This window comes from Aythya fuligula, chromosome 15 (genome assembly GCF_009819795.1).
Source record: "Aythya fuligula isolate bAytFul2 chromosome 15, bAytFul2.pri, whole genome shotgun sequence".
NCBI classification, from domain to species: domain Eukaryota; kingdom Metazoa; phylum Chordata; class Aves; order Anseriformes; family Anatidae; genus Aythya; species Aythya fuligula.
In genome coordinates this window covers 12,806,741-12,820,090 of record NC_045573.1, presented here as the reverse complement: position 1 = coordinate 12,820,090, position 13,350 = coordinate 12,806,741, and the positions used below count along the sequence as shown (strand labels likewise).

The 13,350-nt window shown below is 51.1% G+C and overlaps 1 protein-coding gene across 1 annotated transcript in view; it reads left to right on the top strand.

The window, feature by feature from the left end:
• The window catches only part of RAB40C (RAB40C, member RAS oncogene family), a 31,714-nt gene that overhangs the window by 12,880 nt on the left and 5,484 nt on the right, over positions 1-13,350 (top strand). The window contains exons 2-3 of the mRNA XM_032197487.1: positions 2,720-2,780; positions 4,891-4,951. Of these exons, the coding sequence (XP_032053378.1) occupies positions 2,720-2,780; positions 4,891-4,951 (122 nt within the window). The remainder of the gene's footprint in view (positions 1-2,719; positions 2,781-4,890; positions 4,952-13,350) is intronic.

Here is a 13,350-nt window from a genome sequence, read left to right as displayed (position 1 = left end):
CAGCTTCCGAGCTGCCTGAAATGAAGACAAAAGAGCAGCCGTGGTGCTGCCAGCAGCCTCTGTGCGACAGTGGCATCTAGCGGCCGCTGCGCCCCGCGGGGCGGCGGCCCCCGTCCCCACTGTCCCCAGAGCCCTGGGACAAGGGGGAAGCCCCAGCTGGGAGCTGCTGCAGGCAGGGCTGCTTGGCGAGCACCTAGGAGAAGGCTTTTGTAGGGAAAACCCTCATCCTTCCTTCCCTTTGTGCTGCTGTGCCCAAGGAAGTGGCCGGAGCCAGTGGCAGCTTCCCCGATGAGTCTTGTGGGTTTAGGGACGTTGGGGACCTGTGGGGGCAGCAGCACTGCAGGGCCCTGAGCTTGGCTTGCATGGGTGGGGACTGCACGTGTGACCTGGGCTGAGCACTGAGCTAACCACAGAACAGACCTAAAAAATAAAGTTAGGTACAGATGGTGCGGTTGCAAGCCTTTGTCCTCCCCAGTGAGCTCGTTGGTGGGTTTTTGCTGAAGGCATGCAAGGTAAAAAGCGCATCGCTTTCTTCCAGCTTGCTTTACCAGGTATGTTTCAGTACTGAATGTAGCCTGGAATAAAAAGGCAAACCAGCTCTGCTTTTCACCTGAATGCACGTTAATTCCTTGGGCTGTCCGGGAGCCTGCTGCCTGCCTCCATCTGGCCTATTTTTGTAGATGTCAGACGCTGCAGTGAATGACCACCACCAGGTATTTTCCCTGAGCACCGTCAGAGCAAGGAGCAGTTGAAGCAGGAGCTCGGGAAGTTTCTGGCTGGTGCTTTCTGGAGGCTGTGTGCTTTGCTGGTGGTTGTCCTTCCCGAAGGGCTGTGTTACTCTGCTTTGAAGTGCACGGTGTCGTTTTGGGTGGGAGCAGTGGCTGGGGGGGTCAGCCCCGCTTTGGGAATCGGGAGGTGTCAGGATGCTCCCTGCTGGCTGCCAGGCGGGCCCGCTCGCTGTCCCTGGGCATGGGGAGATTTGTGTCTGCCTGACAACAAATACAAATCATTCCCTCACCTCTGGAGGAAGATAAAACGTAAACCGTCTCCTTTCTGTGATAAAGCACTGGAAATAGTTGGAATTTAAGATAATTATCTTTTATTGCTTTTTATAGCACCCTGCGAAGACTGAAATCTAATTTGTTGTTCACTAACAGGATTCCTGCTGATGGCTCAGGAACAAATCCATTTGCTTTATTGACCAACTTGCCCATTTGGTTGTCGGGGAGGCGTTCGTGCAGGGGAAGGGAAATCCGGGCAGGAACACGAGTGGGTCTCTAATTTAGGTTCAGACTTTGGTATCTAGTGGCTGGAGGAGAAAATGAAGCTGATGTAATCCAAGTGGAGGTGCGTGGAGTTATTAAAGATGCCCGTGAATTTGTTCCTGCTTTCCAGGCTGCCTCCAGACCTCACAGCTGGAGCACGTGGGACAGCCGCTTCCCCGGGCACGTCCTCTTGGCTGTGCCCCCGCATTTTGGTGGTGGTGAGCAGCACCCTCAGCTTGGCTCAGAGGTGCTGCTTGCAAGCCAAGCTGCCCTGCTGCAACCTTCCTCTCCGCATGGCAGGGGTGCAGCCTGTCACCAGGCTCTGCTTTTAACAGTCTCCAGTGCAAATGGGTTGCTCGTTGGCACAGCCTCGGGGGGCAGTGCTGGGGAGGCCCTGTTCTGGCACTGGGGCTCTGTGAGGAGCCCCTGTCCGTGCTGTTTGGTGCGGAGGCAGCGCTCTGTGAGAGCCCTGCTGGGCATGGCCCCGAGCTGCACCAGGAGCCTTCTCTGAAGCTGCGTCAGCCTCACTTCCTGACCCAGTTCGCAGCCCCCTGTGACCCAGATATGAAGCCCTTCAGTTCTTTTTTTCTGTAGAGAAGAAGAAAAAAAAAAAGGTATGGAAATGATGGAGCCTGCCCTGACTTGGTGGAGCTTGTAGCTGAGGGGCTGCTGGGCTTGTCCCTGGCTGCTTTTTGGAGCTTGGCACTCGCGTCGACTGTGCCCCTTGTTGTTCTGCACTACGAGCTGCTGCAGTAACCTGAAGGATGAGTGTAGGTGACGACAGAGAAAGTAATGTTGTCCCAAAATGCATCGGTGTTGGAGTCTCTTCATCTGCCACCAAGTTTGAGTTTTCACTTTTGAACTTCATTCAAAAGTGAAGTTTTAATTCCTGTATTTTTATTAGCAAGCGTAGCAGGTGAGCGTGACTTGTAGGAGTTCTCAACTGTTTTTGTCTTCGTAGTTGGAAAGAAAAACTGTATTCTCTGGACAGGCTTTTCAGCATCACCGCCTCCCAAAATGTACTTTGAATGTTTCAGGTAGTGATGTTCTTTTGGGGGTGCTGGGTCTGCAGGTCATGCTTTGAAATTGTTCATCTCTGGCTCACCCCCCAGAATCCTGTAACACCTGGGATAACGCTGCAGAGCGCTGCATCTCCTACAGCTGGAGCCCTCACAGCTTCTGCTCAAAAATGGGGAAATAGAAAGCCTCCTAGGGGTTAACAGGATTTTTAGGGAGGAGGGAGAAGAGTTCCACAGGAGTAAGCGTTGCTTTGAAGAGGAGATCTGCTCTGTCAAGGCTGTGTAATCCTTCCTAACCGTGTAGCAGAGCAAGAGGGTTTTTACATCGCTTTATGTAAACACGAAACGATGGATGTGGGTGGGCAAAGCAGATTTCTTGTCCATCTCTGAAGACATGCTCAGTATTTACTCAACTTTGTTTTGTTTTCCTTCTAGGAATTGACTACAAGACCACTACCATCTTGTTGGACGGCAGAAGAGTCAAGCTGGAACTCTGGTGAGCTTTGATTTTGAGCTGCTTTGGCTGTGAGCACGTTACTGGTGAGCGGGGCAGCTGGTCCTGCAAGTGGGATGCTGCACCAAGGTGTGGAGAGCGCAGAGCAGCCCCAGCCAGGTGGTGAGGCTTGCTAGCTCCTCGTACCAGAGTGTTATTCTGGCAAATCAGACCCCTCTCCATTCCTGAGCAGCACAAGCACCTTGCTATCTTTTGCCAGAGTGGTCCAATGTGAGACTTTCTCTGTCATACCTGACTGTGTTCCCGTGCAGATCTCAGTCACTAGGGGAATGGTAGTATTTTGGAAATAAATACTTCCCCGAAATCCTAGGATGAGAAATCAATATGAGAGAATTGGGAAGACAAAAGGGGTGAAGCCCTCAGTTCCTGTGGAAGCCTGGGTATCGCTCAGGGACTGGAGTAGAAATTTCCAATGAGAGCGATGAACAGACCTCTCAGCCACAGAGTACGGTGAATAACTGGAGAGCCGGGCTTACTGGAGTGACCTGACACTGGGATGGAGATGTCAGAACGCTGCACACGAGGGGTGGTTCCTTCCTTATCGGTCAGCACTGGAAGAAGACCTCGAGTCCTGAGGTTTAAACTGCTGAGAAGCTGCCTCAAGAATCCTGTAGATGAGATAGGAAGGACAGACAGGCTGCCCTTGTTCTGCGTTTCACCTGGATCTAGTAGGAAATGACACAGGCCCTAAAATATTAAATTAAACGTCTACCAAAGCATGTATGAAATAACTGGAATGCTAATGATCCATGTGACTGGTTAAATTAGGGAAGAGGAACAGCCTTCCCTAAATAGGAAAGAGGAACAGCCTCAGTGACTGACTCTAACAGTGTATAGCTTCATGGCTTAATTATAATCCTGATCTCCAAGGAGCTGAATGTCTTCATGTTTCTAACAGCTAATTTATCTCTTCTACCCATATGTTTATATATGATTTTAATATTCTTTTGTTTCTCTTGTAAGACTTCTATTTGAACATTTGAGCTCCATGTATATAGTTACCCACTGCTTCCCTCCTGAAATCTTCATTCTATAGTATAATCCTACAGTTGGAGAACCAGCCCAGAACCTTACCTGAAAAGCTGGTAGTGTTGGTTTATGATGTCTTAATGCAATCTTTTACCATTACTTTCCTCATGCAACCAAATATCTGATTGTTAGGGAAGGAGATTAAAGCACAGGCTGCTAGGCTGGTGTACAGGACCAATGAGATTCCTGAATGACTCTCTTAAAGCTTGAGGTCACTGCCTTTTTCATTTATCTGGTGCATATCTGGTATGAGGGATTCATTAACTTCCTCAGTGGTCATTAATGTCTTGACTGGGCCAGTACAAAGCAAATAAGACCAACACCATCCCATATCTCTGACGGCCTTGATGCATTTCGGAGTATACTGCTTAAATCAGCTCAGCGTGCTGAGCTCTGGCTTACCGTCCCAGATGCTCCCAGAGGCACTGCTCGGTGCTGGTAACGTAATCGTATTTCCTGCGTCAGGAGTTGCAGTCAGTGTCCAAACAGCCCCTTGTTGTGACAGCATTTTAGAAACATTTTTCCTTAGGCTTGTTTCTGAGCTGTGTGTTGGGTATGCTGGTCCAGGTTTGTCAGATCCAGGTGTATTCTTCCTCTTACTTTGGTTAAAACACGTTGGAAAAAATCCACAAGACCAGACAGTGCAGGACAGTCTCTCCCATCTCCAGTGGTTAGGTTCATTTTATGATACGCCAGCTCCTCCGTGACAGAAGAGATCTGAAGTCTCATTCGTACTTTGAATTCCAGTGGACTGTAGGGAACCAGGAAGAAGATGCTTTGTGCGAGAGAAGAAAATGGTTTACGTGCTTGTACGTCACAAGCACAGTGACAGTGAGGAAGCTCTGCATGTCTGACTGTGACCAAAGGTGGTGACGCACCCAGCACACGTCTTCACATTCTTCCTGAAAACACCTTGCAGAGCAGTTCGTGTACCACGCATGTTGTAAGAACTGAGGAGATCTACCCTGGCTGGTTTCTAGTCCAATGAGAAATTCTTCCTTTGTGTTTTATTTTTTTTCCTTCCTAAATTTCACAGGTGTAATTTTAGTTTTCTTTGTTGCAGGGACACATCAGGGCAAGGAAGATTTTGTACCATTTTCAGATCGTACTCTAGAGGAGCCCAGGTAAGTGCTGCTCTCGGTTATTTGACAGGAGCACACTTTCTTTTTCTTTACGATGGCATTAAATTTTTTTACAGCCTTAAGAGCTCTGAGGAGAAATGCATCAAGCATCAAAAAGATGAGAACCGTAAATAGGGAGAGGTACCACATGTATTCCTGAAGTCTAGTTTTCTCATTTTATGAAACGATGGGAAAGATGGGAGTGAGTGACTCTTCCCTAGACAGCTGTGGAAAAGGGCTGTTGGAGGCTGTTGGTTTCTAGGCAGGGGCTGTGAAGGTGGGGTTGTAGAGGACATGGCAATTCTAATCTGAGATCTCCCTTAGCTTTAATGTGGATGCTAACTTCCAAGGTTTATTAGGTTTGGTTCAGTATGACAGCAGCTTTCCCAAAGGAGTTCTTTGTCTGTGTTGCCTCCAAGTCAGTTCCAAAATAAGGTTTCTCCTGCTTGCACGTAAACTTGAAACTAGAGCAGCTCAACTGGATCTTAAAGTAGACTCCTTAAAACATGAAGCTGTTTTTAAATTTTGAGCTGCTTCTTTGGGGCTTTCTCCAGAATAACGTTGGTTCTGAACGCTAGAGAAATCTTCTGCTCCTTTGGAAAAATTGCTGCTTGTTAATAACGCTTTCTTGTATCAATAGCCATTCCCTGAGTAACATGGCAGGGTCCCCCTAGGTAGAGCCTCAGTAAGTGAAATGAATGACGGTGTTTCCCAATTTAAAAAGTTGGGAAAATTCTCTTCCTTCTACGCACTGAGTCCAAAACTGTACATCAACTTAGTGACTGAGCCAGCATCCCGGCAGCTCCCGAGCCATTGGGAGATTTGCCATTTCTGTTCAACCTCTGCCACTGTTGCTCTTGGCTCTTCACTTCTTGTAGCTGCGGACTTGCTTTGCAAACTGGCAAAATCCGTCATGCTCTCTTTCCCTAAGCTGTTCTGCATATTCACTTGGGCTTTAGACATGAAAGCACTTAGCCTGGGATGCGCCGTTGGTATCTCCCCCGGTGTCTCAGCCTTGTCTGTGCACGCCTCCAGTGCCGTGCATGGCTTTGAGGCAGCTGCTTTGAAGAGGAGGCCAACTTCCCGGTGCGGGGTGGGGAGTGCTGCGGGGTGCCACGGGCGGTGGGAGAGAGCAGGATCTCCTGCACGCTTGGTCCAATGTGGGAGTTGAAATTTCCCTCTGTCCATGCTGTTTCAGAATACTCTAGCAATTCAGTCCTAATATAACCCGTGCTTGAGACGGTGTCCTTTCCCTCACCATGCCCAAATCAACTCGGCAATAGAAACCAAAGAGAGGGGTAGGCTTCCACCTAATGTGTCCAGAAATTTAGTGAGAGCTTTTACCCGTCTGCAGCATGAGCTGCTCTCCCAAGCTGCTGCACAGCAGCCTTTCATCCCTTTGGTGCAGACTGAGCTCCTCTGAGCAACACCGTGCCCCACAGGGCTTCATCCAGCAGAGCCTGCACCTTGCTGCCAGGACACAGCTGCCATACGGTGATCTGGGGCAGATGGGAGAGATGAAAGTAGTGATGGGAATACTTGGATAGATGAAGTACACGTCTGTCTAGAAGCTGAAGTGGAGCTGGAAGGCACCTAGAGTGCATCCGTCAAGTTCCTGCAGCCTGTTTTCTGTGCTATTACATCTGATGCTGGATGGGATAAGGTGTATACGTGGCCGGCCTTAAGTTTGAAATAGATTGCTTTTATCTTCTGTCCTCACAGTGAGGTTCTTGATCTTCGTTGCTTTGGAGGTAACATCTTGCCCTTCTGTTTTATTCATCAGTGTTGCTGTAGGAACTCCCACTTTAAAGTCTGGAAAGCTCGCCTCATCCATCTTATCTGCCCGCCTTTGTCAAGGTGTTGGTTCGAGACATTCACAACAAACACCATCAGCCGGCTTGGCAGAGGCCCTTTTAATGTGAATCCTCTAATGCTGAGTGCTGGGGCATGCACCTTACTTGGGCAGCAAAGTGTAGCTTATGCTTCAAGGTCTCAATTCGGCTTGTGCCACAACTCCCTGTTCCAAACAACTGTTGTGGTGCCTCAGTCCTGACGTGCCACAGCAGTCAGCCTCTACCCGTCAGAACAACAAAACAGCCCAAGCATCAAGCCTGCCCAGGAGAGGAGGGGAGCTTCCCAAGTGAAAAATCTCCACTGCCCTCTGAAAAATGGTCTTGTGTGGAGCACTGATCAGCGAGTGCTTTTTGAAGGCTGGCACCCGGAGTCCTGGTGCAGTCTTCTCCAGGTGGCTTGAAGCAAAACTTTTGGTTTTGGCATCAGGTGATTGGTGTTCACGTGGCAATCCAGCAACATCCCTGCGTTAGCAGGAATACAGGTTCTGTCTCTTAAACGACTCTCCACATCTTTCAGTGAAAGGAAAGCATCTTAATTTAAACTCCTAATGGTTAACCAAAGCAGGAGTGATGTTAAATGTGAACGACAAATATCTTTGCAGGAGCAGACCTGAATAGCTGTAGTTATTTTTGGTGTGCAGAAGCCAACTTCAGCACAGCTGGGCAGTGCTCTCCTTGCTCTGAGTGAAAGCTGCTGCTTAGAAGATTGCCAATACCATTTTATTGACAGCATAAAGGCAGTGTAACCCTGTGTGGTCTCAGGCAAGGGGAAAAAATGAAGTGCTCCTGTGCTTGCTTTTTTGGAGGTACACTTGATGCTGTGTGTTGGACTGCTTTGCTTTTAGTCTTTCTTCTCTTCTGTCTTGGTATTGTCAGACTTCAAGACTTCTGCTGTAGAAAGCCTGATGCAAATCCAGCTGGAAGCAAGAGAAACAGCTCTTTTTATTTTTTAACTTACCAAAAGCTCAGGAAGAATAAATACAGCAGAGAAGAGAGATGCCGGGGGGAAAAGCTCAGTTTAAAGAGCGGTGTGATACTTGTTCAAGAACAGCTTGGTATAAACTGGCAGTGAGCACCTTTATGCTGAAACCCAGCAAAAGGGTTTCTTTTTTTTGAGTAGAGGATGGAGGCTCCGAGCTGAGCTTCCTGTACGGAACTCAAGGGGAGCTTTAAGAGTGGCTCAGAGCTGGGTGTCCAAAGAGGTCTTTGAGAGGCTGTTGGGCAAGCAGGAGGCTGGCCTGGCTTTTCCCAGGGCTGACTGAGAAGAGGGTAGGTGCATCTGAATGGCAAGTGCTTCAGAAAATAGGCAAAACAACTGCTTGGAATGAGAAGTGCCTTCAAGCAGGGGAAGCACACCTGGCTCCCATCCCCACCTCGTGGTTTCTTGAGTGGAGTGATAAGAACTTCTGAAGGTAAACCCTGCAGAGATTGATTGCCAAGGGGAAAATCAGCCTGCAGACAGGAACCAGACCTTCTTGTGAGCCCCCCTTCCTGGTGCAGCACAGCACGGCGCTGTTCTCTGCTCAGCCTGGGCCGCAGGCGGCTCCCTCCCAAGTGGAAGGGCTCTTCCCGAGCACCTGGGTGCCTTCACCGGCTGTCCGTGGCTTAGTTTCCACACTGCTGTTTAGACCTCAAAGTAGTTCTGCTGTCCCAGATGAGCTAGCTTTAAATGAGGAGCAGCCCCTTGTTGAGCCAAGTCGGACAATCCCATTTACCCCTGGATTTGCGGCTGGGGTCACAGATCTCTCTTGCTTTCCCTCCCTGCCCTGCCTGGCAGATCTGATCTCTTCAGGGATGCAGAGAGCTATTTGGCTCAAGGCAGGGGCTTGTGGCATACTGTGCCTGGGACCTCCCTCCTTTTCTCTCCTTGCTTCCCTGGGGTCTGCGTTTCCCCTCTCCTAACCCAGCAGCTTTCATCATCCCTTCCCCGTTGGGGCTTGTGCCAGCAGCTCTGCACCGTGCTGCTCCAGGGTCTCGCCTGGGGCATGAGAGGAGCCTGGTGGGGTGGGGGCAGCATCACCCAGACCACGTTGTGCTGACTCCAGGGGCAAGGTGGAGGTGGGAACGCAACGCAGAGGTGTTGTGGTGTCACTGTGACACTGACATGCTCTGGAGTGTCCCAGGTTTCAGAACAGCACTGGCATCTCATCTCGTGCTACCCATGTTGAAGGTGAGGTTGTGCTGAGGAGTGGTGGGACCTTCCCACGCTAACCAGTTCCTTGGCCAAAAGAAGAGACCGAGGTGTAAGGAGTTAACTAACTCAGCTCTTGTTTTGGTTTTGTGGCTCGGATCTAATGAAGGTGGGTGACAAGCAGTGAGCATCTGCTCCTGTGAACCGCTGGGCTGCAGCTCTCAGCTCTGCTGCTGGCTGTGACAGAGCTGTGGCACGTGCTGGGTGCTCTCACAGCTGCAGAGCCGTGATCCCCTTCCGCTGGGAGGCAAGAGCTGTGTGACATCCAACTTCTAGCCCCTTGGGAGGCTTAGCTGGGAGGTGGCACTTGGCCATGGGCTTTGCAAGAGGAGTGACTTACCTGGAACATCAGGGGCTTGCAGAATTTGTGTACTGCTGCAGTGTGGTGCATGGGGAAGGGTATTTGGCGATGCTTAAAGGTGCTTCAGAGCTCTTTTGGTTTGCTCTTGGGCTGTTTCTGTTTGGCAATAAGGCCCCAGCACACGCACAGCAGAGCAGGCACACCGGCATCAACTGCTGCGTGTGTGCAGCATCTGCTCCAACGGCTGCTGGGAGCCAACGCGTCTCTTCCAGCAGTCATCGCTGAAGGCAGCAGGAATCCTGGTGGCACATCCTGATCTAGCAAGGAAGACGCAGATCCAGTGTCACTTCTGATCTCCTCGTGTGCCAGTGACTTAAACTGCTGCTGGAAACGCGGCTTGCCAGCACGTCCCAGACAGTGTGCTGGATGGAGTCCTTCAGGAATAGTTTGTCTACAGAAAGTCGTGATCAACGTTCAGAAATGCTCCCATCTTCCAGCAGAGCTGCAGCCCTAACAGAATAATGAATGCTGTCGAGTTCTGCTTAGGCAGCTGATTTGAGCAGTTGCTGTTTATCCTGGTCGGGGCATCTTAGTATGCAGGGCGCTGCTGGCTGCTCCTGGCAGCTCAGCAGGCTCTGAGACGTGGGCGCTGCTGCGCCTTGCACATACCCTACCTGCCCTGGGTCACTCTGAGGGCTGCCCAGCTGCTGGGGGAGCTGGCCCTGCAAGGCGAAACGTTTATGGAAAGCTCGGTGATAAATAACCCCCACGATGTGTTAACGCTGTTGGGAAACGCTCTGGCAGCAGGGTGTAGCTGTGCTGCGAGCCAAGGTCTGCGGTGCCAGCTGGAAAGCTGCGGCTGAGCCCGGCCCTGATGGAGAAGGCAGGACAGAGTGTTCTGCCTGCCGTCACTGCCAGATCCTTCTTTGGGGCCGGATAGTCCTACGGGCTGGAGAAGTGCAGCCGTGGGGGGTGTTTGGGCAGCTTCAGCTCTGCTCTGCCTGTGGAGGACACCAGCGAGTGTCCTTCCCTGGCTGCCCTGTCCTCTGCTGAGGCTTTGGCACTGCTGTGAGCACTCAGTTCTCCCAGCCGTGTTCGTGCAGGCCTGTGTGAGCAGCTGGAGCCCCCTGCTAACAGCTGAGAAGCCTGCTCTGCTCTGCTGGGCGAGCACGCTGCGTCTGCCACCTTCCAAAGCACATCGCTTGTAAACCTGCTCGAGGCACCTGCAGCAAGGAGGCAGGGGCGGGATTTGATTTCCCCCTTTGGGTATGGGGACGGATCTTTATGCAAGCTCCTGCTGAAAACAAGCTTGATTTTGGCAGAGTTAAGTGTCCACGTGTGCTGCTGGATACGATAGCAGATGATCTCTGTGTTCATGGCACCGTGTGCTCATGTGGAAATTTGTCACTGCAGTGCTCAGGCTTGCAGCAGTCCCAGCAGCGTGGAACAAAAGCAGAGTGGAAACGAACTTGGAAAATTAACTCTGAAAAGACCTGAGACAGGTCAGCCCACTCTTCTTCCACCTTGAACCTCTAGGCAGGCAGGGGGAAAGGCTGTTTGAGGGTTGGTGAGGGATCCAGGATACCTTCACGAGGTGTTACTGCAAGACACGGAGGTGGATGTCTTGTGAAACTAAATATTGAGAGGGATGGAGACATTCGAGTGCTGACAGCCATCGAGGCACTTAGGGGATGATTTAGGCTGCAAATGGGGATCTGTTCATCTTTCTAGCTGAGTTGATTAAAATTCTGCACACTTTTTTTGTTTAAAAACTAAAAATAGAAAAGACAACCTGACAGATCTCACTTGGAGCTGTCTGCAGAGATGGAGCCAGCTCCTTGTCTGTGTGCGTGTCTGCGCACTGCTTTCTGCAGGGCAGAATGCGGTGATGACAGCGTGCTCTGGGGATGTGTGCCCTGGAAATGTGGTGTCTGGAGCACATCTGTGCCACCTGGGGAAGCCCAGGGCCACCACGGGCTGGGCACTTCTGGGGCTGCTTCCTCCAGTTTGTGCTGGTGAAAGCAGAGCTGGTCTTAAAGCCCATGCTGGGCAGGATGGGGACAGGATCAAGGCGTTAGACAACGTGGCCTTGGTGTCTTGTGGCTTTGGCAAGCTTGACTTGACAGCCTGAACTCCAAATGTCACGCACGGAGCTGTGTTATGACCTTGGGGATGAGCTGGCAGACGGCGTCTCTCCTCGCAGGGAGCACGGCCGTGACCTTCCCCCTGCTCCCGAGAACTGGGGGCTGTGTTTTGGCTGGTGGTGAATCCGTGTTCCTCTCTAAAGCAGATCTGGTCTGGAGCTGCCAGCAAGCTGAAAAGCGCTGTTCTCCTAGAGTGAATTTCTGGCTGAAGCAGTCTTCACAAACTAGGTCTTGGTCTGTTTCCCTTGGCTAAAGGAAGCCGTCAGTCCAGAAATAAAATAAGTAGACTTCAGCTCTCTGGCAATTTGTCTTGGAAGGGGGTCATCAAATGTCTGCCTTTGTTATTTCCTGGTTATCATTCATTCACATGCACAGCCTTGGAAGCCAGAAGTCAAAACAGATGTAACAATAATTAAAAGAAAGCTGAGTCTTGCTTTTTGTTTTTTCAAAATGCACTTTAACATAATATATCCTGATAGTAGGTAGTTCTTGATTGGCTTCTTGAAAAGCACTAGCTTGGGTTTCTGTGAGCCTTTTTTATTTGGGTGAAAACTTTCTTCCTAGACTTTTTTTTCTCCTGTCGAGACTTAGGAGAACCCCCTTCCCTCCTTCAGAAGAAGGGGGTGGGGAAAGCCTCATTCTTTTTGAGTGTGAGACTTCACTGTTCTAGGAATGATGCTGCAAAAAGACCATAGACTTGAGGAATGAGCTCTAGAGCATCCTTGGAGGGAAGGGAAGATGCCCCCCTCCTGTGTCTGTGCATGGCTTCAGTGCAGGCTGCCCCCGGCCTGCCCTCCCTGCCTCCTGCAGTCCCCACTTCAGGGTATCTTCAGTTCCAGTTCCGAAGTAACCTCAAAGAGCCTCTTGTCACTTGAAATGCCCTTGATTACAGGGTGCCAAGAAGCCAGAACACCAACTGCAGCACTCACTGCTTGCTTGAAATGATTCTCAGCATCGGCTGGGCTGATGCTCCAGGGCTTGCAGTGGGGGCTGCAGGCACAAACTTCTTCTCCTTGGGCCGTGCCTGTCCCGGCTGCCAGCCCTGCAGGTGGCCAGGCAGTGAGATGCGGGTGGCGTTAGGGAAGGTGTGTTTGGGCATGGGGACACAGGAGGCACCCTTTTTTATTTTTATTTTTTTCAAGGGTGCTGAAAATACTGTGCCACAGCTCGTGGAGTTGCTGGAGTTCCCAGCAGAGGTTGGCTGGCAGCTGACTTGCCCAGCACCTTCCTGGTCACGTACCAGCACCGAGGCAGCTCCCCGTGCCCCCAGCTGCTCCTGGGCACTGGGCACATTTCTTGGGCTGGGCTGCATGCAGCTTACCCCTGCCTCCTCCCTCCGGCACCTCCTCGGTCCTTCTGGGTTTTGCAGCTGGCACTGGGACTGTCCCCTTGAGCTGTGCACCCTGCAGCAGGACCTCAGGGGTTTGCCAGCGTCGCTCCTCTGGGAGCTCTGCGAGCACGGGCTGCCCTTGGTGGGTCTGGTGTGGGTGCCAGGCTGGGGGTCTCTGTCCTCCAGAGCTCTCGATTGCTGCAGTCACTGCACTGCTTCCTTGGCAGCAACGGGAGGACCGAATGAGACGGGTTCTGGAGGGAAAAGGAACAGGTTTTGAAGATGGGTGAGCTGCTTTATTGGGAGCTGCTGCCATTCAGTGCAGGTGTGCTGCATAAGGGGAAGAGAAAAAAACTGTTCCTCCCTCTGTGAATGTGTATCAGGTTTGTGGTAGGAGGAGGGTGTGCAAAGCAGAGCCTTTCTCCTCTGGATACAGAGGCACTGGGGCAGTTCCTCCTCTGCAGAGCCTGCTGCTTTGAAGTGTTTTGGGGTCTGCTCAGGCCAAAACAAACCGGTGTCTCTTCCAGAGCTGCTTTCTTGTTGGAAACGGGAGTAAAACCTTCCCTAGCAGGTCTAAGTTCAT